This window comes from Lolium perenne, chromosome 4 (assembly GCF_019359855.2).
Source record: "Lolium perenne isolate Kyuss_39 chromosome 4, Kyuss_2.0, whole genome shotgun sequence".
NCBI lineage: Eukaryota > Viridiplantae > Streptophyta > Magnoliopsida > Poales > Poaceae > Lolium > Lolium perenne.
The window spans coordinates 54,830,853-54,857,746 of NC_067247.2; the positions used below are offsets into that span (position 1 = coordinate 54,830,853).

The 26,894-nt window shown below is 45.3% G+C and overlaps 1 protein-coding gene and 1 pseudogene across 1 annotated transcript; both read right to left on the reverse strand.

Moving 5' to 3' along the window:
• Positions 1–1,203: 1,203 nt before the first annotated feature.
• On the reverse strand, positions 1,204–2,243 carry LOC127292585 (uncharacterized). The gene has a single exon (XM_051322010.2). It carries the CDS (start codon positions 2,088–2,090, stop codon positions 1,446–1,448), a length of 645 nt encoding a protein of 214 aa, XP_051177970.1. The 5' UTR covers positions 2,091–2,243; the 3' UTR covers positions 1,204–1,445.
• A 10,587-nt stretch (positions 2,244–12,830) lies between these two features.
• LOC127346799 (uncharacterized) lies at positions 12,831–13,357 on the reverse strand (annotated as a pseudogene).
• Positions 13,358–26,894: the final 13,537 nt, after the last annotated feature.

The window sequence follows — 26,894 nt, forward strand, 5'->3', positions numbered from 1 at the left end:
CCCACAAGTTCAAAACAGAGTTATTACATGCTGCGGCATACAGCTTAGCCAAAGTAGAATAAGCAAGGGAACAAACGGGGTCGGCCTCCCCTAACAGACCGAGAACCCAGGAACAACTAGATAGAACACGGCAGCAAGCATCAAACTTGAAGAAATGTGTCCTCTTATCTTTTGTGTTAAGTTTAATGTGACTTCATCTGTCGACACAACGAGATATTGGATAACTGAACATTTCAACGTGTTCTCGAACTCTTCTTAGCCACTTATTTTGCACATTACCCAGCCTTCAAAACTAGCCAACTTCATACTGATACTTTTGCTGCTAAGAAGTAGCAGAGCAAAGATTGAGGAACCGAACAATCAATCTTTACAAGAACCATCTTTTTTTTTGGAATCTTTACAAGAACCATCTGATAGGATCAATTGTGGGAAGTAAAACGGGATTAAACATTTTTTCCTTATTAAAAACCTGGTCAAGGAAGGCTGGTTTCCTGAAGAATTCTTCTGTGATTGAACTCGAAAGCTTCCATCTGGCACTTGGTAGTTCCTGTTGCACGTTTTCCCCAGGGTATTCCAAATTGTTCCACATTAATCTGGAAACATGAAAGATTTGCGTTACTCAAGTAAAAATTGTTAACCCCAAATTGCCTTTTATAATGTTCGTGCGATCGAACCGTTCACAGTCCATCGTAAGAACATTATAAAAGGCAATTTGGGGTTAACAAGACGAGGACTAAAATGGCTTGAAATATTATCTTCCTGGTCATAGCACTGAAGTTTGAGAGGGCAGAGTAGCTATCTAACTACAAACAATAACACAGAAACGGAATTAAGTGATAGTATCTTTTCTTCCTTATTACAGACGTCAAAATCCTGATTACATCTTCAGAAGAACCATGTGACATGGTTAGCACTGAAGTTTTTTTAAGGCTTGTATCTAAAGCTGGTTTCCAAATAGAAACTACAGTTTGTCTGGGAGGGAGAAGAGAGATTCGGGAACTAGAGTTGAGCTCTGTTTCCTGAAGAGATTCTCTGGCAGGATTGGAAAGCTAATATTATCTGGCACTTGGTGGTTTTTGTTGCACATTTTTTGACTAATAGTGTTCCAAAATTTACCAAGTCCTTTCTGTTCCTGGAAACTAGGCCAACTTAAAATCCTGATGAGATACAACTAATCGTTCACAAACATTGTGAGAGGAGCAATTTGGGGTAATAAAATGGGGACTAAACTGACTTCAAGTGTACATCTTGTTGTGCATAACACCGAGATTTGAGAGAGTAGTTTTCTCTCCGCTACAGACAGGAAGAATACAGACAGAACCTGAAGAATCAAATGTTTTTCCTTATTACAAACATCAAAATTCGCAGAACAAACAGTTCTGCAGGAATGGAGCAATCGAAGTCTTGAGCACTGAAGGGATGAACCAGATCCGGCTTGGTCCTGGCTAGTTGTTGCAGAGCAGGAACCTGGTGAGCACGAGGACGCCACAGGCAGCGCCGAAGAGCGCGAAGACGGGGAGGTCCCTGGCGGGCCAGCGCCTGGGGCTGTCCGTGGCGCCGCCCTTGGCCTCGACGCGGAGGCTCTTGGCCCTGCGGAGCGCGTCGACCTCCTTGAGCAGGTCGAACTCGAGCCCCTTGCGCTTGAGCTCGGCGACGCACCGCCCGAGCAGCGCCGCGTCCTCCTGCTCCCGCGCCAGCACCCGCTCCAGCACGGCCTCCGAGTCCGCCTTGTACCGCAGCGCCCACAGCATGGCGAGGGACGCGAGCAGCGAGACGAGGCAGGGGATCCAGGAGCGGCGGCAGGAGAGGGACTGGTCGGGGCCGAGGGAGGAGGAGAGGGAGGAGGAGAGGAAGAGGACGAGGACGGAGGCGGCGTGGAAGGCGAAGAAGGCGCAGTAGAGGAATGCGATCTCCTTGCGCGCGCCGTCGAGGCGGGCCTCCCTGAGCGCGACGCGGCGGGCCAGCAGGTCCTCCTCCTTGAGCCACTGCTTGAGCAGCAGCCGGTGCGTGCCGCTCGCCGCGATCTGGCTCAGCGGGTGCCGCTGCTGCGGCTGCGGCGGGACGGCGACGAGCGCGGCGGCGTCGGCCATGGGCTGGGATTCCGGTGGATCAATGGGTTCTTCTCCGGCTAGGATGTGTCGCGGTCGCAGTGGATTTGCTTCGTGTGTACGGTGTTTCGGGCGGAGGAGACTGGAGACTGGAGCGGTTTTGAAGGGAAATTTTGTTGGACGGGAGAGAAGTAACGGTCGGCGGAGCGCGCGTGGCTTTGGCAAAAGGGCACCCGACGCGCCAACGGTCGGAATCTCAACGGATCACGTGGCCGGGTATCATTTGGCCCGGTCGTGGCGGGTGCACGAAGCTGTCCAGTCAAATTCGCAGGCTTTTCTTCCAGGCCCGTATCTCGATCATAAATCCAGGGTAGTTGGTCGGAGGCTTTTCGGCTTCCACTCGGCCTATATATACACAGGCGCTTTCTACATGATTTTTCAGCGCCTCGTTTTATTTAGCACAGCCTGAAGAACACACGATCCAATTGCTTGCACCTCTGCTCTTGTTGTTGTTAACACCGTTACACCCTTCATAGACCATAGTAAGCTCATGAACCACAGCGCTGCATTGCGAAGTGGTACCATGCATGCACAATGTTTTTTCCGAAATTCGGAATGAGTGGCATCAGGAATCTACCTTCAACCAGCCCTTGGTTACATCATAATAGATGGTGCTGATAGGAGGCTTTGCTGCTTTGGTGTGTTTGCCACAAGAAGTGGTCCAGATTCACTTGCCAGAACAGGCTGTCGAGGTGTTCTGAAGTTTCCGCTACGAACACCATACATGTGTCTATTATGGATCATGGATCGATGCTCTTTTGTGAGGCTCTCTGGTTCACCCAGCTACCTCGTGGGAGGGAACGCCAGACCGACATGCCCGGCGGAAAGTGTGAGAGTCTAATGATGCATCTCCGAGGTTTCTTCTCCACCGCTAGGGTGCGTTAGTGTGTATGCCGTGCGATGCATTTCCTGTTTCCGCCAATGCGCAAATTGGTTGCAGCTTCGTGCCCCTTTGTTTCTTGGATTTGTCCGCTTTTGTTTCCTAATTAACCGGTTAAGTGTTTTCCTCTATGTCAATAGGTGGTTATTTGTCGTGTATCCCCCCAAAAAAAAGTCCGTTTCATAAAATTTACATTGGTTGGGATTACATGTCGGTACTTTAGTTTGGGATTCAAATTGTGACAAATACAAATGGGCATGGTAACATCCGGGGGAATGAGTGCGCGTGGCTTTGGAAAAAGGAGATCGATGTGCACCCGAAGCGACCCAATGGTCGGATTCTTAATGGATCATGTGGCCGGGTATCAGTCGTGGCGGGTGCACGACGGTGCCCGGTCATTATGGGCTAAAGATTCATTCCCAGGCTTTTGTTCCAGCCCCGTCTCTCGACCCTAAATCCAGGGTAGCTGGGTGCCCAGTTGCCCGCTCCTCGGCTTCCAGTCGGTCCTTCTACGTGTCTTTTCATCACCTTGGTTTATTTGGTACAGCCTAAACAACTACACGATCTATTTTTTTTTTCACTCTGCTTGCACTGTTATATCCTCATGCTTCGTAGACCATAGTCAGCTCATAAACTGCGATGTTGCATTGCGCGTGATGCCTAAGGGACATCTCGGCCCGAAAATGCGTCTCGTACCACCTCCAGCAGGGCGACGTAAAGTGACTGGGCCATCTGCAGCGACGGAAACCTGACCCAAATATGCGCCTCAGATGCGTCTCTGCGGACGCTGCGCGGACGCGCAAAGTGTCCGCTCGCGTTTGGCGGACGTTTCATCTGGCCCGCCTAGCAGTGACCCAGCATCGATGCATCTTCAGCGCCAGTACTGGCGCTGAGGGGTCGCTTCGGCAGGCCGCGTAAATGGCGATGTCTCGCGTGGCACGCGGCCGTCGCCTACCTCTACGCATGAAGTAATGGCGTTGCCACACGCGTGTTGCGGCCGTCGCCCTGGCCCCGATCTATATAAACATGGGCGCGAGCATCTCATTTCCTCCTCACAAAAGACTAGCCGCCACAGAACCTCCACCGTAGCGCCGCTGTCGCTCAACCTCCACCGGAGCCACCAAGAGCAGCGCCGGCCGCGGCCAGCCTGCCGCGCCTCCACCTCCACCTCCCCCGGCCTCGATCTCCGACGAGGAGTTCAATGACGATGACAGCACATACGACCTCCTCGACCCGGTCAGGGACGCCAAGGCCTTGGCTGAAGCGCGGAAGGAAGTAGAGGAGGAGCGGGCGGCCCACACATTCTCATATTCTGATGCTTCGGCGGCGCTTTGTTGGAGATATGCCCAAGAGGCAATAATAAAATGGTTATTATAATATCTTTGAGTTTATGATAATGTTTACATACCATGCAATAATTGTATTAACCGAAATATTAATACATGTGTGATATGTAAACAACAAAGAGTCCCTAGTATGCCTCTTAACTAGCTTGTTGATTAATGGATGATTAGTTTCATAATCATGAACATTGGATGTTATTAATAACAAGGTTATATCATTGTATGAATGATGTAATGGACACACCCAATTAAGCATAGCATAAGATCACGTCATTAAGTTATTTGCTATAAGCTTTCGATACATAGTTACCTAGTCCTTATGACCATGAGATCATGTAAATCACTTATACCGGAAAGGTACTTTGATTACATCAAACGCCACTGCGTAAATGAGTGGTTATAAAGGTAGGATTAAGTATCCGGAAAGTATGAGTTGAGGCATATGGATCAACAGTGGGATTTGTCCATCCCGATGACGGATAGATATACTCTGGGCCCTCTCGGTGGAATGTCGTCTAATGTCTTGCAAGCATATGAATAAGTTCATAAGAGACCACATACCACGGTATGAGTAAAGAGTACTTGTCAGGAGACGAGGTTGAACAAGGTATAGAGTGATACCGATGATCAAACCTCGGACAAGTAAAATATCGCGTGACAAAGGGAATTGGTATCGTATGTGAATGGTTCATTCGATCACTAAGTCATCGTTGAATATGTGGGAGCCATTATGGATCTCCAGATCCCGCTATTGGTTATTGGTCGGAGAGAGTACTCAACCATGTCCACATAGTTCGCGAACCGTAGGGTGACACACTTAAGGTTTGATGTTGAAATGGTAGAACTTGAAATGTGGAATGGAGTTCGAAGTTTTGTTCGAAGTCCCGGATGGGATCCCGGACATCACGAGGAGTTCCGGAATGGTCCGGAGAATAAGATTCATATATAGGAAGTCATTTTATAAGATTTAAAATGATCCGGTGATTTTGCGGAAGGTTCTAGAAGGTTCTAGAAAAGTCCGGAAGGAATCACTAAGGAATGAGGAGTCCCGGAGGGACTCCACCTCCCCATGGTCGGCCAACCCTAGAGGGTGGAGTCCAAGATGGACTCCACCAAAGGGGGCCGGCCACCCCTCCACATGGAAGGGGGGAATCCCACCTCAAGTGGGATTCCCACCTTGGGTAGGTTTCCCTACTACATGGAAGGTTCTAGTGTTGGGGTCTTATTCGAAGACTTGTAGTCCAACACTTGGGGACCCACCTATATAATGAGGGGCATAGGGGAGGGGGCTGGCCACCACAACCACCCCACCTTGGCCGCACCCAAGGAGGCCGGCCACCCCCTCTCCCAAACCCTAGCCGCCCCCTCTCTCCTCCTCTTCTCCCGCACGCTTAGCGAAGCTCCGCCGGAGATCTCCACCGCCACCGCCACCACGCCGTCGTGCTGCCGGATTCAAGGAGGAGCTACTACTTCCGCTGCCCGCTGGAACGGGGAGAAGGACGTCGTCTTCATCAACACCGAACGTGTGATCGAGTACGGAGGTGCTGCTCGATTGTGGCACCGTGATCAAGATCTTCTACGCGCTTTTGCAAGCGGCAAGTGATCGTCTACCGCAGCAATAAGAGCCTACTCTTATAGGCTTTGGAAATCTTCAAGGGTTAGTCTCGTTCATCCCCTCGTTGCTCCCATCTTCTAGATTGCATCTTGGCTTGGATTGCGTTCTCGCGGTAGGAATTTTTTGTTTTCTATGCAACGAATCCTTACAGTGGTATCAGAGCCGTGTCTATGCATAGATGGTTGCACGAGTAGAACACAATGGTTTTGTGGGCGTTGATGCTCTTGTTGCCTTTAGTTTGAGTACTTTGCATCTTTGTGGCATAGTGGGATGAAGCGGCTCGGACTAACTTTACATGACCACGTTCATGAGACTTGTTCCTCGTTCGACATGCAACTTGTATTGCATAAGAGGCTTTGCGGGTGTCTGTCTCTCCTACTATAGTGAAGATTTAATTTACTCTTCTATTGACAACATTAGTATCACCGTTGTGGTTCATGTTCGTAGGTAGATTAGATCTCTCTCGAAAACCCTAAACCACGTAAAATATGCAAACCAAATTAGAGACGTCTAACTTGTTTTTGCAGGGTTTGGTGATGTGATATGGCCATAATGTGATTGTGAATATGTATGAGATGATCATTATTGTATTGTGGCAACCGGCAGGAGCCTTATGGTTGTTTTTAATTTTCATGTTGAGTAGTATTTCAAATTAGTTGTAATAGTTGCTACATGAGGTGAACAACCATGAAGACGGCGCCATGAACCTTGACGCTACGCCGATGATGATGGAGATCATGCTCGTTGATGATGGAGATCATGTCCGTGCTTTGGTGATGAAGATCGAAGGCGCAAAGACTAAAGGGCCATATCATATCACATATGAACTGCATATGATGTTAATCCTTTTATGCATCTTATTTTGCTTAGATCACGATGGTAGCATTATAAGATGATCCCTCACTTTAATATCAAGATAATAAAGTGTTCTCCCCTCGTATGCACCGTTGTACAGTTCGTCGTTTCGAAGCATCTCGTGATGATCGGATGTGATAGACTCAACGTTCACATACAACGGGTGTAAGCCATGTTGCACACGCGGAATACTTGGGTTTGCTTGACGAGCCTAGCATGTACAGACATGGCCTCGGGACAACGGAAACCGAAAGGTTGAACACGAGTCATATGGATGATATGATCAACATGTTGATGTTCACCATTGAAGCTACATCATCTCACGTGATGATCGGTTTTGGTGTAGTGGATTTGGATCGTGTACCACTTAACAACTATGAGGGATGTTGTATTAAGTGGGAGTTCATTAGTAATTAGATTAAAACATGAACTAATTATCATAAACTTAGTCTGAGTACTATTTTGAATTAATTTTGTAGTATTGGCATCCGTTTACTACTATGCGCTAGTCTTGTAATTGAGATAGAAATACTGTTAAAATCTGACAAGAAACTTTACGGATTGGTACCGTATTGTTAAGAATCAAGAATTGTTTAAGTCCTATTGCAAACTTTTAGTTAACCTCACATTGTTGATTCAAAGAGCTATGTTTTCAATTAGTAACTAAAGTTATCTTGTCTCCGTTCAAATCTGTTTGAAAAGTAAGGAGCTAAAAATTTAGTTTTCAGAAATAATCAAGGTATGAGATATGTGTGATATCTAAGACCTTATTGCAAGATGATAGAATATAATTTGGTGAGACTACATAAACTCATAAGTTTTATGGGAATGTATGAAGGTTGAAGATGCCAGGCGTCACAATCCTCCAACTATTGGGGCACTAATAAATATTCGCATATCCATGAAATTATCATCCTTAGTATGCACCGTTGCTAAGACTCGTCGTATCGAAGCATCACGTGATGATCGGGTGTTATAGATTCTACGTGTGCATACAACGGGTGCAAGCTAGATTTGCACATGCGAATACTAAGATTAAACTTTATGAGCCTAGCATGTACAGACATGGTCTCGGAAAGTCATCATGATACAATGGATAAAATTATGAGTGAAATCCGGAACACTTGTCATATGATGATCAACTTCAAAGTAAGAACCTCAAAGTTATTGGTATTTGACCAACAAACCTAGAAGTTATTGATGTTGAAGTGTCTTTCTGAATAATGAGGAAAGCTAAAAGAGAAACTACAAAAGATTATTGGCAGAAAGAAAGAAAAGACTAGAAAGTCTAGCTCAGGTGTATATAAAAGATATACATGTTATGGATGTATTCCTCGTTTGGTCACACAATGAAATTCTTGGGTATTTGTACCATATTGGTTGGTATGAAGTGTCATACAAAACAACGCAATACAAGAATACAATGGCCTAAGTGACTGACAAGGAATATGATAGGAATGCACGTCTGGAACAAAAATAAAGTGTTATTATGTTCACCGTTGGCATTCTATCTAGCCCTTAGAATTTATAATAAAGAACTTAATAATTGTTATTATTGCTCTTGTCAAATAAAAACAATGAGTTGTTCAAATTATGACATTACTCCATGTATGATGGATAAGTTATTATAAATTTTAATGGTGAAACACACATACATAACACTGACGCTAAAATACCGTAAGGCAAATGATTTGAATTCCACTTATTTGTGGAACCGCCATTTAGGTCATGTTGGAAAGGAACGCATGAAGAAACTCCATGCAAATGGATTATTGGAGTCATTTGATTTATGAATCATTTGGCGCTTGCAAATCTCTTCTAAAAGGAATGACTGAAATACCGTTCATAGGCCAATTTTTGAACGGGCAACTAACTTAGTGGAAACATACATGATGATGTATATGGTTCACTAGGCATAATTGTGTGCGGGAGATTCTTCTACTTCATGAAAACTTCAAACAATGAATTGAGTATATATATGTGGATATATTCGATAAGGAAGAAGTTTGAAACATTTGAATGGATTCAAATAAATTTCAGCATGAAGTGGAAATCATCGTAATAGAAAAGTCAAATATCTATGATTGGATCATAGTAGAAATATTTGAATTACGAGTTTTAGCGAACATCTAAGAGAGTTATGAAATTGTTCTACAACTCACATTTCTTGAAGTATCATAGTGATGATGAAGTATCCAAGAGATGTATCCAAACCTTGTTGGGTCAATGATGAGATAAAATATTAATGCCATTATAATTTTTGTGGATTATGCTTTAGAGACTACCGCTTTTACACTAAATAGAGCATCACCATGATCCGTTTAAATGACACCATACAAGTTATGGCATGGGTATAAACCCTAATAGTCCTTTCTTTAAATTTTGGTCTAAGAGTTTACAACCAAAAATGGATAAATGTCTTTGTTGGTTATCCCAAAGAATTGATTGGGAATTCTTTCCACTATGAAATAAAAGACAAAAGTGTTTGCCAATGTTTCTTATTTCCAAGAAATTGTTTTCTAGCGAAGTATTTGAGTGGGAGGACAATAGAACTTGATATGGTTTATGAACCTGAGCATAATGATCAGAGTAGCGCAGCATCGGAAATGGTTCCGGAAGCGGCCACAACGATCATGGCTTCCATGACTACAAAGTGTTTTAGCCATGGAGATCAAAGTACTTATTGAACCTTGTAGGTGTGGTTTACTTTGTGATCAAATAAATGATTTGTGGACAAAGGATTGATTTTGAACAATGATAAACCAACTACGAACAAAGAAGTTATGATGGGCCCTGACTCCGTTAAAATGGCTATACGCCATGAAATCCAAGATAGATGAATACTTTTTGAAAGTAAATGGATCTATAAAATTGATGGACTTGGATGGAATATCCTTGAATAAGCTCGACTTGTCGAAAAGTTGTTTACGACAAAGTTCAAAGAGTTGACTACGACAAGATTAGATCTTCCGTAGCAATGCTTATAGTCTATATGGATTATTCTAGTAATCACTACATATTTCTTTTATGAAATATGTTAGTAGGATGGCAAAATACATTACTTATCAGAAGTGTGTATTAAAGGTGTATACAAGATACAACCAAGAGTTTTGCTGGTCCATGGAATACTAGATAGGTATACGAACTTCAATTGGATGAAGTAAGTATCGCGGAGTTGGAATCTTCACCAGATGAAATAGTCAAAGAGTTTTTGATTTCATCAGAGACGATGAAGAGGCTTGCATTTGCAAGAAATTAAGTGGGAGCGCTAAGACATAATTATAATACTTTATGTAGGTGACATAGTTGGTTATAAATGATGATTAAAAGGTTTCATTGAGGAATTAATTTTAATGAAAGGATATGGACTGAAACATATCTAGTGTCAAGATCTATGAAGATAGATTGAAACACAAAATAAGTTTAAGTCAAAGTACATAGAATGGATATTGAAATAGTTCAATATAGAAATATTAAGAAAATGTTCTTGTCATGTGAAGTTTTAACAAAACTTGAGTGTATCTGATACTCAATGAGTAAAAACACATGAGTGATTATGGATCACAAATAATATGTACACAATCAGATGTCCTGTGCTCTAAAATGTTATGAGCATATACCAGAATGATTCATGAGATGATCATTGGACGACAGTAAGAGTATCCTTGAGTACTTTAGAAGAACCAAGGATATATATATAGTTTTGTATGGAGAAATGACAAACAAATCGCTGTAAGGTGATTACACCGATATTTGTTTTGTCACATATAAAAATAGAATTTCAATCTCAAATTAGACTAAGTGTTGTTTTAAAGGTAGCACAATGAGCTAGAAGTTGTCTATGTTAAATTTAGAAGAGTTCTAAATATTGTGACGGATTCTACAAACGAAGGCAGAGTATGTCATTGTTTTGACAAATGACTGAGGATGTTGAGTCAAGAAGTTCTTTGAGAACTTGGTGTAGTTCCGATAGTGTCAGAACTTTGAAGCTATATTGTATGTGACAATATTAGTGACTTATTTCAGACCACGGAATTAAGGTTCCACCAGAAGATCAAACATATTTAATGCCAACTCTTTTGGAAATGAGTGATGCGTTGAGACGCAAATGAATTACAAAATACATACGTTTCTGAGCGTGTCAGATCCGTTGACTAAAACCTCTCCCGTGAGCAAAACATGATAAAGCACCAGAAGGCCAAGGTGTTATATCTTTACAAATGTAAACTAGATTATTGACTCTAGTGCAAGTGGGAGACTATTGGAGATATGCCCAAGAGGCAATAATAAAATGGTTACTATAATATCTTTGAGTTTATGATAATGTTTACATACCATGCTGTAATTGTATTAACCGAAATATTAATACATGTGTGATATGTAAACAACAAAGAGTCCCTAGTATGCCTCTTAACTAGCTTGTTGATTAATGGATGATTAGTTTCATAATCATGAACATTGGATGTTATTAATAACAATGTTATATCATTGTATGAATGATGTAATGGACACACCCAATTAAGCATAGCATAAGATCACCTCATTAAGTTATTTCCTATAAGCTTTCGATACATAGTTACCTAGTCCTTATGACCATGAGATCATGTAAATCACTTATACCGGAAAGGTACTTTGATTACATCAAACGCCACTGCGTAAATGAGTGGTTATAAAGGTAGGATTAAGTATCCGGAAAGTATGAGTTGAGGCATATGGATCAACAGTGGGATTTGTCCATCCCGATGACGGATAGATATACTCTGGGCCCTCTCGGTGGAATGTCATCTAATGTCTTGCAAGCATATGAATAAGTTCATAAGAGACCACATACCACGGTACGAGTAAAGAGTACTTGTCATGAGACGAGGTTGAACAAGGTATAGAGTGATACCGATGATCAAACCTTGGACAAGTAAAATATCGCGTGACAAAGGGAATTGGTATCGTATGTGAATGGTTCATTCGATCACTAAGTCATCGTTGAATATGTGGGAGCCATTATGGATCTCCAGATCCCGCTATTGGTTATTGGTCGGAGAGAGTACTCAACCATGTCCACATAGTTCGCGAACCGTAGGGTGACACACTTAAGGTTTGATGTTGAAATGGTAGAACTTGAAATATGGAATGGAGTTCGAAGTTTTGTTCGAAGTCCCGGATGGGATCCCGGACATCACGAGGAGTTCCGGAATGGTCCGGAGAATAAGATTCATATATAGGAAGTCATTTTATAAGATTTAAAATGATCCGGTGATTTTGCGGAAGGTTCTAGAAGGTTCTAGAAAAGTCCGGAAGGAATCACTAAGGAAGGAGGAGTCCCGGAGGGACTCCACCTCCCCATGGCCGGCGAACCCTAGAGGGTGGAGTCCAAGGTGGACTCCACCAAAGGGGGTCGCCCACCCCTCCACATGGAAGGGGGGAATCCCACCAAGTGGGATTCCCACCTTGGGTAGGTTTCCCTACTACATGGAAGGTTCTAGTGTTGGGGTCTTATTCGAAGACTTGTAGTCCAACACTTGGGGATCCACCTATATAATGAGGGGCATAGGGGAGGGGGCTGGCCACCACAACCACCCCACCTTGGCCGCACCCAAGGAGGCCGGCCACCCCCTCTCCCAAACCCTAGCCGCCCCCTCTCTCCTCCTCTTCTCCCGCACGCTTAGCGAAGCTCCGCCGGAGATCTCCACCGCCACCGCCACCACGCCGTCGTGCTGCCGGATTCAAGGAGGAGCTACTACTTCTGCTGCCCGCTGGAACGGGGAGAAGGACGTCGTCTTCATCAACACCGAACGTGTGACCGAGTACGGAGGTGCTGCCCGATTGTGGCACTGTGATCAAGATCTTCTACGCGCTTTTGCAAGCGGCAAGTGATCGTCTACCGCAGCAATAAGAGCCTACTCTTATAGGCTTTGGAAATCTTCAAGGGTTAGTCTCGTTCATCCCCTCGTTGCTCCCATCTTCTAGATTGCATCTTGGCTTGGATTGCGTTCTCGCGGTAGGAATTTTTTTATTTTCTATGCAACGAATCCTTACACGCTTCCCTTGGCCTTGACGCGGAAGCTCTTGGCCCTCCGCAGCGTGTTGACCTCCTCGAGCAGGTCGAAGTCGAGCCCCTTGCGCTTGAGCTCGGCGACGCACCGCCCGAGCAAGGCCGTGTCCACCTGCTCCCGCGCCAGCACCCGCAGCAGGATGGCTTCCGTGTCCGCCTTGTACCGCAGCGCCCAGAGCATGGCCAGGGGAGGCGAGTAGTGAGACGAGGCACGTGATCTAGGAGCGGCGGCAGGACAGGGACGGCATGTCGGAGGGGAGGGAGGAGGAGAGGAAGATGACGAGGACGGAGGCGGCGTGGAAGGCGAAGAAGGCGCAGTAGATGAATGCGATCTCCTTGCGCGCGCCGTCGAGGCGCGCCTCCTGCAGCGCGACGGCGGGCGAGGAGGTCCTCCTCCTTGAGCCACTGCTTGAGCAGCAGCCGGTGCGTGCCGCTCGCCGCGATCTGGCTCAACGGGTGCCGCTGCTGCGGAGGCGGGACGGCCACGAGGGCGGCGGTGTCGGCCATGGGCTGGATGGATGGATTTCTTTCTCTGTCTTGGGATTTTCTGGCGATGGATTCGCTTCGTGCGTACGGGCGTTTCTGTTTCGGGCGGAGACCGGAGAGGCTGAGACTGGAGAGGTTTTGAAGGGGAATTTCTTGGACGGGATCGAGGGGTGTGGTAACGGTCGGCGGAGCGAGTGCGCGTGGCTTTGGCAAAAAGAAGATCGCCGAGCACCCGAGGCGACCCAACTGTCGGAATTCCCGTGGATCACGTGGCCGGGACCCATTCGGCCCAGTCGGGGTGGGTGCACGACGCAGGCCCTATTCCAGGCCCGCCTCTCGAACCTACAGGAGGATGCCCACTTGATTTCAGGTGGCCTATATATACACGCGCGCGCCTTCTACTTTTCATCGCCTCGTTTCACTTGGTACAGCCTAAGCTAAACAACACACGGTCCAATTTCTTCCACCACTGCTCTTTTTGTTGTTAACACTGTTACACCCTTCACAGACCATAGTAAGCTCATGAACCGCGATGCAGACGTGGTACCATGCACACACTATCTTTTTTCCGAAATTCGGAATGAGTGGCATCAGGAAACTACCTTCAACCAATCCTCTGTTACATCCTAATAGACGGTGCCGATAGGAGGCTTTGCTGCTTTGGTGTGTTCGCCACAAGAAGTGTTCATGATTCACTTGCCAGAACAGGCTGTCGAGGTGTTCTGTTGTTTCCGCTACAAACACCTGTCATGCGTCTAATATGGACCATGGAACCATGTTCTTTTGTGAGGCTCTCTGCTTCACCCATCCACGTCGTGGAGGACACGCCGGACCGACTTGCCCGATGAAAAGTGTGTGAGCGAAAAGATGAAGCGCAGAGGTTTTCTTCTCCACCGTTTGCTAGGTGTGTTAGTGTGTATGCGGTGCGATGCGTTTGTTGTTTCCCCCAACGCGCGCAAACTGGTTGGAACATCGTGCACATATGTATCTTGGTTTTGTCCGCTTTTATTTCCTAATTAACTGGATAAGTATTTTCCTCTATGTTAATAGGCAGTTATTTTGTCGTGTATCCCAGAAAAAATTCGCTTCATAAAATTTACATTGCATTGTACTCAAGCGGCTAGGATTACGTGTCAGTACTTTAGTTTGGGATTCAAAATGTGACAAATACGAATGGGCGTGGTAACGATCGGGGGAACGAGTGTGCGTGGCTTTGGTAAAAGGAGATGCCCACACACCTGAGACGCCCCAACGGTCGGATTCTTGATGGATCACATGGCCGGGTATCAGTCGCTCAGTCGTGGCGGGTGCACGACGCTACCCGGTCATTACAGGCTAAAGATTCATTCACAGGCTTTTGTCCCAGGCCTGTCTCTCGACCCTAAATCCTCGGGCTAGGATGTCTCGCGGGGGATATCGCCGTCCTCGCGACCTTGCCTCCTGCTACGCTGCCGGAAGGAGAGAAAGAGACTGAGAGAGGGGATGTGAGATGGAAGACGGGCACCCAGATCTAAAAAAAAAAATGAATCCAAAAATAAGTCCTAGGATGAACCGGCCAGGAGGAGAATAAGAACGCCGGTCTCCACCACCACCGACGGACAAAGAAGAGGAGGGGAGAGAGGGAATGAGAAGTTTTGGTAGCTCATGAATCTAGAGTTCGCCAAAATCGCGCTGAGGGAAGCTTGTGGAGACAGAGGCTGGGAGGCGGGCGCCATTCCCCGCCGCCGCGAGCGCTCGCCGTTCCAGCCACCATCGACGGAGAAAGGGGAGACGGGCGGAGAGAGCCAGAGAGAAGAGACCAGGGGAGAGCCGTCCCTACAAAGGGGAGACGGCCTATTCTCTCGCGAGCGGTAGAAGCCATCCCTACAAAGTACTGTGCTGGCCCACTCGGCGAGGTGCGCACCGGCAAAGCTCTGAGAAGGCAAGGATCTGTTATCACCAGAATTTAACCGGATCAGAGGTGGGCCGTGATTAAAATGGGCTTGGAGAATATGCACGGAAGATATACATGAATCGGCCTTGTACACGAAGTTTGGGCTAGTTTGCCCGTGTATCTGTAAATATAGTAGGATACGTGTCGGTTAGGTAGAATTTGGTTCGTACACGGTTGGGATTATTCCCACGTCAGAAAGTCTACGGACTATAAATATGTATCTAGGGTTATTGAGAAAAACGACAATCACGTTCACAACAAACCAATCTAGGCGCATCGCCACCCCTTGTTTCGAGGGTTTCTTCCGGGTAAGCATCATGCTGTCTAGATCGCATCTTGCGATCTAGGCAGTATACGTTTATTCGTTGTTCATGCGTTGCTCGTGCTGAAGCCTTGTTGATGGCGAGCAACGTAGTTATCATAGATGTGTTAGGGTTAGCATTGTTCTACCGTGATATATGCTTTATCTATGCTACCCTTAGACATCTAGCTGCCTTTACACATATCTTAGGTGTAAGGGCAACACCTTGCTTGATCCTTGTTTAGTAGATCCGATCTGTTATGATTACTCCTTGTTCTTCAAAGATTAGTTTAATATCTACATAGTTAGGCCTTGCAAACGGGTTGAAGGATCCAGTAGCACGTAGGGTGTGGTTTGCTAGCCCTAGATAAGATGTTCCGAGAATCAACTTCATGTTGGTTTTTAGGCCTTATCTAGGGCTGGTTTATTGTCATCTTGCGTGGCTGCCAGGCTCAATCATGTGTAGGATGTTCCGATTATGCGGTGAAAACCCTAAATCGTCGTAGGTCGTTTTAGCTTTATATTGATCAAGCAGGACCACCATGTTATCGTAGACCTCATATGGATCATGGGTGGATCGGCTCCCTGAGCCGATTCACAGGACAACCTGAGAGCCGATCGAGGCTCGTATTTAATGTTTACGTGTATGCCATGCATGAAACTAAGCGAAGTAATCCATCACCTTCCTGACTAGGTATAAGTCAGGTGGCACGCCCTTGCACCAGCATCGGACGTGCGTGCCGGAGCTTTGCGGGCCGTCGCTCGAGGGACCAGGGCCAACCGCAGTCCTGGGAGCCTCCCGGCTCTACGTGTTGCTCGAAGCTACTCGCCGGTGGGTTTCGGACGCCAACACATTCTGGCACGCCCGGTGGGACAGTCTTCGACATCAACTGCATCGCCATCTGCATCTGAGATGGCGGAAGATCCAGTCACGTACGAAGATCTGACTGAGGAGCTCAAGAAGAAGTATGACGATGTCAAAGCTATCTTCGAAGCCGACCTCATCGGCTCTTTCCAGAGGACCCGCTCACACGGCATCAGGTGGAAAGGGTTCTCACCTGAAGGCGCGCTCGATGGAGTGGATCTGTCTACCCCTTCAGAAGAACGCACCAGGTCTCTGCGTCAGGAGGTTAATCACATGGTAGCTCATTCGCTACACCGCCATTCTGAGAGCCTGATGAACGCTTTGGAGTGTGTCGCGCTTCGGGTGATCCAGGAAATCATGAGACATCAGTACTCTCCGTCAGGACCTGCTCTAGGGACTCACCAAGGAGAAATACCGCTCCAGACCCGACCACCGCTGCCGTTCGCATGCGGCAGCACCGGAAGATGTGCCGAGTTCACCGGCATTCATCGTCTACAAGATCGGTGGCGATCCTAGTGATTACCAGTTCTTGTATGAGGCGCCTAAGGAGATCCCGCACGGATACACGTGCACATATGTGCCGAGGCTTGCGAATCGGGCACTCACGAACCCGATCTGCAACAACGAGGGATTTCACGGAACGACGGGGAGGGGCTTACGGATCAGATCTTGAGAAGCACGCGTGGCTAGCTAAGTATGCCACTCCAACAAACCTTCAAAGCTCAACTCCATGACTAGCTCAGATCTTGAGAAGCAAGCGTGGCTAGCCAAGTATGCCACTCCAGCGAATCTTCAAAGCTCGACTCCTGCAGCTAGCACCGCGGATCAGATCAGTACAATCTTGAGAGACCAGTTCGGCATGGTGCCGAAAAGGAGGGCAATCGGCTATTCCAAGCCGTACCCCAACGAGTACGATTTGATCCCACTACCACCCAAATATCGGCTCCCTGAATTCTCCAAGTTTAGTGGGTCAGATGGCTCCAGTTCAATCGAGCATGTGAGCCGATATTTGGCGTGATTGGGCACGATCTCAGCATCGGACGCACTACGCGTGAGGTTCTTCGCACGAGTCCCTCACATGATCGGCTTTCGGGTGGTACACCTCGCTGCCACCGCATTCAATCCGGACTTGGAAGCGAGATGGAAGAGCGGTTCTACATGCGGTATCACTCGAGAGGCTTCCGAGGCTGGCATTGCCGATCTAGCACAAGTACGACGAAGCGCGGAGAAACGGTGTCGAGAATACATCCAGCGCCGGGACCATCGAGAACCGATGCTGTTCGGCTCGTTTGATCGAAAAAGAAGCGATCGAGTTGGCGGTGGTGGGTCTCGCATCGCCGATCAAGGATATGGCTTCCCAAGCGAGTACGCTTCATTGGCGCATATGGTTCGAAAGCTGTCATTATATGAACAGCGCCACCCAGAGTTGTACCAGGACAAGTTCAAGCGTGCGGTAGTCCTGGTAGAGACAGAGGAAGATGAAGGCTCTGCAGGAGATCAAGAGGTAGCAGTGGCTGAATGGGCTCGGGGGGCAAGCCCCGTGTCCTGCAAGTGGGTTAAGCCACAAGGTCCTCCAAGAGGGTTTGACTTCGATGTGACCAAAGCTGAGCAAATTTTCGACCTCTTACTCAAGGAGAAGCAGCTAAAGTTACCCGAAGGCCACAAGATCCCCACGGCACAGGAGCTGAACGGAAAGCCATACTGCAAGTGGCATAACACGTTCACCCATACCACCAACGACTGCAGGGTGTGGCGTCAGTAGATCCAAATGGCGATAGAACAAGGGCGTCTAATTTTCAGCCAGTACGCCATGAAAGTCGACACGCACCCCTTCCCCGCCGTTAACATGGTGGAGTGCGCTTACCCCGGGAGGTGCCAGCCAGGTTTCTCGTTCAGCATTAACAGGGCCTGTGCACCACCCTGGTAAGGACAGAGACGAGGGCAGCCGCTCTCGTGGTAAGGACAAAGAGGAGGCCGTTCCACGCGATCGGTCCCGACACGATGGCAAGCGCTACATCACAGAGGGAGAAGTGAAGAATGTGCGATATCAGCGACCTCTCTCTGATCATCTCCTCAACAAATATGAGCGTCAGTATGACCAACGCCGGCGATGCAACGACGACGACGAAAGAGATCGTCGGTCTAGCAGGGACAACAGGAAATATCGTCGGCATGATAGAGACGATGAAAGATATGAGCGCCATGCCAAGGAAAAGTCAAGAGAGCAGGACGACGTGGACGAGCCTTTGGGGTGTCCCTTCTTCAAACACTGCTGGGATTCAGGAATGAGCCGATTGCCCACAATCGGCAACTGCCCAGAATGTAGACAGAAGAAGAAGGGCACGGGAGACGTGTCAGTATTCAAGCGTCTAGGACCTCTCCCATCTCGGAACAAGCAAGCTGAGTCCTCTCGGGTGGAAGTTCTCGAGGAGTTAGAAGACAAAGAAGAAGAAGAAGAAGATAAATACCACCGTCCAAGGTGGTGCCCTGATGGACTCAGCCACTCTCAAAAGCGTATAGTTCAGCGACTACGTTGCTTGGAGGAAGCCGAAAGGTTATACCTGCATACGTTGAGGAAAGCGCGGCCTGATCTGGCCGCGAAAATTCAGCGAACTCTGGACGAGGAGGGTCGACCACAGAAGAAAGAGTGGCGCCCCAAACAAAAGAGAGCCGATGATGAGACATCGGCTGGCACAAACATGGTGTTCATCCTTCCGGCAGAGTTTTGTGCTCCCGAAACCGAAGAGGCACCTGTGGCACAACTTGACTGCGGCCCAAGGCCGGTTATCTTTGAGAAGCCATGATGACCCACAAGTATAGGGGATCGCAACAGTCTTCGAGGGAAGTAAAACCCAATTTATTGATTCGACACAAGGGGAGACAAAGAACACTTGGAAGCCTTAACAGCGGAGTTGTCAGTTCAGCTGCACCTGGAAACAGACTTGCTCGCAAGAGTTTATCAGTAGTATCAGTTTTATAGCAGTAGCAGTAGTGAAATAACAGCAGAGTAACAAAGACAACAGTAGTGATTTTAGTAAACAGCAGAATTAAAATACTGTAGGCACGGGGACGGATGAACGGGCGTTGCATGGATGAGAGAAACTCATGTAACAATCATAGCAGGGCATTTGCAGATAATAATAAAACGGTGTCCAAGTACAAAGCAATCAATAGGCATGTGTTCCATAAATAGTCATGCGTGCTCGCAATGAGAAACTTGCACAACATCTTTTGTCCTACCAGCCGGTGGCAGCCGGGCCTCAAGGGAAACTGCTAGATATTAAGGTACTCCTTTTAATAGAGTACCGGAGCAAAGCATTAACACTCCGTGAACACATGTGATCCTCACATCGCTACCATTCCCTCCGGTTGTCCCGATTTCTGTCACTTCGGGGCCATCGGTTCCGGACAGCGACATGTGTATACAACTTGCAGGTAAGATCAATAAACAATGAATATCATGATGAAACAATAACATGTTCAGATCTGAGATCATGGCACTCGGGCCCTAGTGACAAGCATTAAGCATAACAAGTTGCAACAATATCATCAAAGTACCAATTACGGACACTAGGCACTATGCCCTAACAATCTTATGCTATTACATGACCAATCTCATCCAATCCCTACCATCCCCTTCGGCCTACAGCGGGGGAATTACTCACACATGGATGGGGGAAACATGGCTGGTTGATGTAGAGGCGTTGGCGGTGATGATGGCGATGATCTCCTCCAATTCCCCGTCCCGGCGGAGTGCCAGAACGGGGACTTTTGGCTCCCGCGACGGAGTTTCGCGATGTGGCGGCGTTCTGGAGGGTTTCTGGCGACTTCGACTTCTCCCCGTGCGTTTTTAGGTCGAGGCCGATAAATAGTCCGAAGGAGGGCGTCGGAGGCCGGCCGAGGGGGCCACACCATAGGGCCGCGCGGCCCCCTAGGCCGCGCCGCCTTATGGTGTGGGGCCCTCGGGCCTCCACCTTACTTGACCTTACGGCTCCGTCGATATTCTGGGAAAATAGGGCCTTCGCATAAATTCCGAGGATTTTCCCGAAAGTTGGATTTCTGCACAAAAACGAGACACCGAACAGTTCTGCTGAAAACAGCGTTAGTCCGTGTTAGTTGTATCCAAAATACACAAATTAGAGGCAAAACAATAGCAAAAGTGTTCGGAAAGTAGATACGTTTTGGACATATCAACTCCCCCAAGCTTAGCTTATTGCTTGTCCTCAAGCAATTCAGTTAACAACTGAGCGATAAAAGAACTTTCACGAACACATTTGCTCATATGATGTATATATTCTCATGCTATGGCTAATACTTAAGTAGTTCATAGTGAGATACATGCAAATAAGATCATCTAGCAGCTATGTCAATCATGAAGAGGTACCAAAAATTAATAATAAGCATCATGAATCATGTATGTAAGCAGGATTGCAATGTTCATAAGAGAGTATGATAAAGTGGTATCTCGCTTGCCCGTATTTGATCGGCAAAACATAAATGCCCAGGCACCTCTGGAGTTCATAGAAAGACTAGAAGTAGTGATTGTCAAAGATAAAAGCATCAAAGTTATACCACAATCAATCATATTTTGAGACAAGCATATTATACTAAGAATGACAGTTGTGCTCTCAAGATAGTGCTCAAAGAAATAATGGAGACACAACATAGAAGTAAAAGATTGACCCTTCGCAGAGGGAAGCAGGGATTAACATGCGCTAGAGCTTTTCATTTTTGAAATCAGGAGTAAAATCATTTTGAGAGGTGTTTGTTGTTGTCAACGAATGGTAATGGGTACACCAACTACCTCGCCAACCGGACTTTCAAGAGCGGCTCCCATGAATTATTTGCATATTTATGTGGCACTCCTTCCAACCTTTCTTACACAAACCATGGCTAACCGAATCCTCGGGTGCCTGCCAACAATCTCATACCATGAAGGAGTGCCTTTTTATTTTAGTTTTATTATGATGATGACACTCCCCCCAACCTTTGCTTACACAAGCCATGGCTAACCGAATCCTTCGGGTGCCGTCCAACAATCACAAACTATGGAGGGGTGTCTATTTAGGTTAATTAATTTGGGACTGGGAATCCCGTTGCCAGCTCTTTTTGCAAAATTATTGGATAAGCGGATGTGCCACTAGTCCATATGAGAGTCCATCAAAAGTAAATGACAAGGTTGAAAGCTAAACACCACATACTTCCTCATGAGCTATGAAACATAAACACAAATTGGGAAGCATTTTGAAGGTTTTAAAGGTAGCGCATGAGAATTTACTTGGAATGGTTTGAAATGCCATGCATAGATATTTATGGTGGACACTCTGGAATAACTTGGTTTTCATGTGTTTGGAAGCACGAGCAGTGTTCCCGCTCAGTACAAGTGAAGGCTAGCAAAAGACTAGGGAGCGACAAATCAAGAGAGCGATGCTTGTCATAATCATGCTTGCGGCAAAATAAATTAACAGAGGCATAAAAGTGATACAAGAACTCTGAAGCAATATAGATCATCGAGGCTTAATTGACTTTTTGTTCAGTCATATGCATGCGTGAGCATGTGCCAAGTCGATACAAACGAATTATTCAGAGGAGGATACCACAATGCCATACTTACTTATGAATAAAACAATGCAAACAAACATCCATGACATGCTACTCATATTAATAAATTGGAGCTAAACATGAGAGATCATGAACTACTAGACTTTCTCAAATAACATATACCTCACATGAACCAACTAAGCATGCTCACATGGATGAGTATATGTACAAAAATGAAAACAAATAGAGTTCATACCAGCCTCTCACCACAATCAGATTGTCGTAGATCGTCATTATTGCCTTTCACTTGTGTAGCTTGGATAATATGAAATGAAAACCACGCTCCAGCCGCCGAAGACCATTGAACTCATAAAGAACTTTACAAAACCAAAGAAGAACAGCAAATATTTTTGGTGTTTTCGAATTGCAAACAAGAACAAAAGGAAACAAGCAAACAAAGCAAAATCTTTTTGGGTTTTCTTATATCAAACTAGCAACAGCAAATAAAGCGAAACAAACGCAAGAAACCAAAGCAAACAAATGGTGAAGAGAAACAACAGAAATATTTTTGGTCTTTTTGTGTTTTGGGAAGGAAACAAAGCGGAAACAAGAAATAGCAAACTAAAAGAAACACAGAAAAGCCAGATGGCAGAAATCTGCCAAAACCTGACAGCAGTACAGAAATCGATTTTTACAAAAATCTTACGTTGCTCAGCTCGAAAAGTGTTCAACTAATGAAAGTTAGATAACAACCTGGGGAACCTGCACAAAAATTGGCAGCTCAAAATAACGTTCTAGCTGTGCGCATGAATTTTTCTAGTAACAGTCCAGAATCTGTTTTCAGGCAGCACTTCCCCAAATATCATCTTCCTCTCATTAGAAAACCACTCAAACGAACAAAACAAATATGTACAAGTATCCAGCAATCAAAATATGCAAAGAATGAGTGATGCCGGTATACCTCCCCCCAAGCTTAGGCTTTTGGCCTAAGTGGAGTTCAATCCCATCGAGACCATGAGGTAGTATCTCCGTAGTATGACGAAGATGGATCGTATTCCGGGTATGTGCTAGAAGAAGCACCCGGATACGTGACGGTGTAGTCGTGGGAGGCCTCGGCGTCCTCGGAGTCATGCTGCTGGTGGAAGCCTTGTATCTTCATATGTTCATCCACCTCCTCCTTAGTGCACGACCATGATTGCCTGTCAATACTGAACAAACCTGGTTGGGGAAGAGGGATTTCCTTCTCATCCCCGTCAGCAAACAACATTCTATAGACCATATTATCTAAAGTAGAATCAGTGGTAACAAAATGATGACTCTTCATAGCAGCAATATCGAGTCTCCTAGGGGCCAATGGCACATCATTAGGATCAAGAGGAAGCCTTAGATATGTTAAAACGCGCAGTGCAATAGTTCCTCCAAAAATAGGCCCTCTATTAGACAGGCGGTGAGCAATAAGAGAACCAAGGTGATAAGATGTCTGACCAGTAAGTGCAATATTCAAGAAAGCAAGATGGTAAATAGAAATATTCCTAGTGTTCTCCCTACCAAGAATGCTAGTAGCAATGTAATATGCAAAATACTTAATGGCGGGGAGTTGAATGTTCCTTATCTTGCCACACTGAATGGTGCGACAATCATCATCGGTAATCCCTCGATAGAGCTCCAACAAGTCCCGGGGGTTGTCATCAATCCTACTTGCTGTACCTACAGGGGCAATATCCAATGCACGACAAAAATCTTCCAATTCCATAGTAACAGGATTACCATAGATCTTGAATGCAACTGTCGGCTCATATTGCTTGTTGTGGAACTTGAAGCTCTCGACGAAGATTTTGGTGAGCATGTAGTATTGCTCCCTTTCATCTCCCACATAGGTGGCTAAGCCCGCCCTGTTGACAAGGGTGAAGAAATCCTCCAATATCCCTGCATTTCTCAGAAAATCATAGCATGGAAAAGACGAAGCATTAGGAGCCCCGTTGTCCTCTTCGGGCGCGAAGCTAGGCGCGATGATATCCTCGTTGTACGATCGCCTAATCCGGGTGGCGGCCCTAGAAGGCCTCCCGGTGCTGGTTGTTCCTTTCTTGAACAACTCTCCAAAGTTGAACTTCTTCATCTCTTCTCTGAAATTTTCAACAAGTGATATAAATTTTGATTTGGTGACATATAATTGAGGGAAACTACTATAGGAACTTGCTAGAGTACTAATCATGCATCAAAACTAGTTTATACAACTTAGAACAAGCATGCAAGCTCACTAAACATGTTACCTACAGCAGCAAAATATTCAAGATATACTCAACCAAACAAAATTCTACTTGGATCATTGGAGGAGTCACATACCGAAGAGCAAATGTGCCAAATTTGAGGCAAATCTGGGCTGAGCAAAGAGATCGAGAAATCTGGAGTTCTTGAGCAAAAACGCGAGTGAGAGGAACCTGGTGCGAGTTTTTTCGGGAGAGAGAAGATGCTGGGAGAAAGAGATGAGATAGTGGGGCAAGGAGGGGCCCACACCACAGGGTGGCGCGCCCCCCTCCTTGGCCGCGCCGGCCTGTGGTGTGGCACCCTGTGGTGCCCCACAGGTCATCCTCTGGTGCTCCCAGGTGCATCGTCGAAAAATAGGACTAACGGTATAATTTTTGTGAATTTTTGAAAACTTTGAAAAATGCACATTTCTGGGTATTTAGTTTATTATTACTGGCCAGGAAATTTTTTGAAATCTCCAATTAACTAAGGAACTTTGCAAATTAAAAATGCTACAGCAACTAGAGCAAGTGGAGGAAGAAAGAGATGTTGTTTACCTCCTCTATGCATATAAAAAGTATTTGTTAACAAGGTTGATCAAGTCTTGCCACCAAATAAATTTTACATAGCATAAGAAGAAATAAACCTCAAATCAATCATGTTACCTTGAATTGTATTGATATGGATCCAATCACGAGAGTTTGATATTCTTCTTTAGGCTCATATATAGGACAATCAATAGTTCCCACTTTGATAGTTCTCACATTAGAAATAGTATTAACTCCACACGCTTTCTCAATCCTCTTGGGAAAATAAACGGTATGCTCCCTATCATCAACATTGAAAGTAACCTTTCCTTTATTGCAATCAATAACAGCCCCTGCGGTGTTAAGAAAATGTCTCCCAAGAATAATAGACATATTATCATCTTCAGGCATTTCCAACACAACAAAATCAGTTAATATCAAGCAGTTAGTAGTAACTTGAACAGGAACATCCTCACATATACCAACAGGAATAGCAGTAGATTTATCAGCCATTTGCAAAGATATATCAGTAGGTATCAACTTATCTAAATAAAGTCTCTTATAAAGAGAAAAAGGCATAACACTAACACCGGCTCCCAAGTCACATAGAGCAGTTTTAACATAATTATTCTTAATAGAACAAGGAATAGTAGGTATACCTGGGTCGCCCAACTTCTTTGGAACTTTGCCATTGAAAGAGTAATTAGCAAGCATAGTGGAAATTTCCTCATTGGGGATTTTCCTTTTGTTAGTAACAGTATCTTTCATATACTTTGAATAAGGTGGCAATTTAATAGCATCAGTCAAAGGGATTTGCAAGAATAAAGGTTTCATCCAATCGCAAAATTTATTATAGTGTTCTTCTTCCTTTGATTTTAGTTTCTTAGCAGGAAAAGGCATTTGCTTTTGAACCCAAGGTTCTCTTTCATTACCATGTTTCTCAGCAATAAAATCTTCTTTAGTGTACTTTTTATTTTTAGCATGCTTTTCAGGTTCTTCTTCAACCTCTTCTTTATCAGGAGTATCATTCTTATCGTTATCTTTATCATGTTCATTACCACTTTCAGTTTCAAGCATCGAAATAGAAATACTATTAGGATCATTAGCAGGTTCAGAGGATTCTACAACATTTTTATGCTTCTTCTTCTTTTTCTTCTTAGAATGAGCACTAGGTTCAATGTGTTGAGAATCTTGTTCAATTCTTTTGGGATGCCCTTCAGGATATAGAGGATCCTGGGTAGAGACACCACCTCTAGTTGTTACTTCATAAGCATGTTTCTCTTTAGAATTATTTCCTAACAAGTCATTTTGCACTTTAGTGAGTTGATCAATTTGAGTTTGAACCATATGAAAATGTTTAACAAGCATCTTAACATCATTGGAGGTTCTCTCTACAATATCATGCAATTCACTAATAGCTCGAGAAATTTCCATTAAATGATTCTCTACTCTCATATTAAAATTTTCTTGCTTAACAATATAATTATCAAACTCATCTAAGCATTGTGCAGGGGGTTTCGAATACGGAGTATCTTCCCTAGTAAAGCGTTGAAGGGAGTTTACCTCAATCATGGATGAAGGGGGAATTATCTCACATATATCTTCTATGGGAGGAAGATTCTTCACATCTTCAGATTTAATACCTTTCTCCTTGAGAGACTTCTTGGCTTCCCTCATATCTTCATCATTTAATTTAATCATACCCCTCTTCTTTAATATTGGCGTTGCAGTTGGTTCAGGCGTAGTCCAATCATCATGATTCCGGCCTATTTTAGCCAATAATTCTTCAGCGTCGTCTGGAGTTCTTTTCCTGAAAACACAACCAGCACAACTATCCAGGTATGCCCTAGACTCAATGGTTAGTCCACTATAAAATATATCAAGTAATCATGCTTTTCCAAATCATGGTCAGGCCGAGCTCTAATAAGAGAGCAAAATCTCGCCCAAGCCTCAGGCAATTTCTCTCCATCTTCCTGGTTAAAATTATAAATTCTCTGCAAAGCAATATGTTGAGCACTAGCAGGAAAGTATTTACGGAAGAAAACATCAAGCAATTCTTTTGGACTTTTAATAGAATTAGGTGGCAAACTATTATACCAAGTTTTAGCGTCATCCTTTAAAGAAAATGGAAAGATTTTAGCAACAAA

Excerpts from the sequence above, each read along its gene's own strand:
- LOC127292585 (XM_051322010.2), bottom strand. The coding sequence starts at position 2,090 with ATGGCCGACGCCGCCGCGCTCGTCGCCGTCCCGCCGCAGCCGCAGCAG.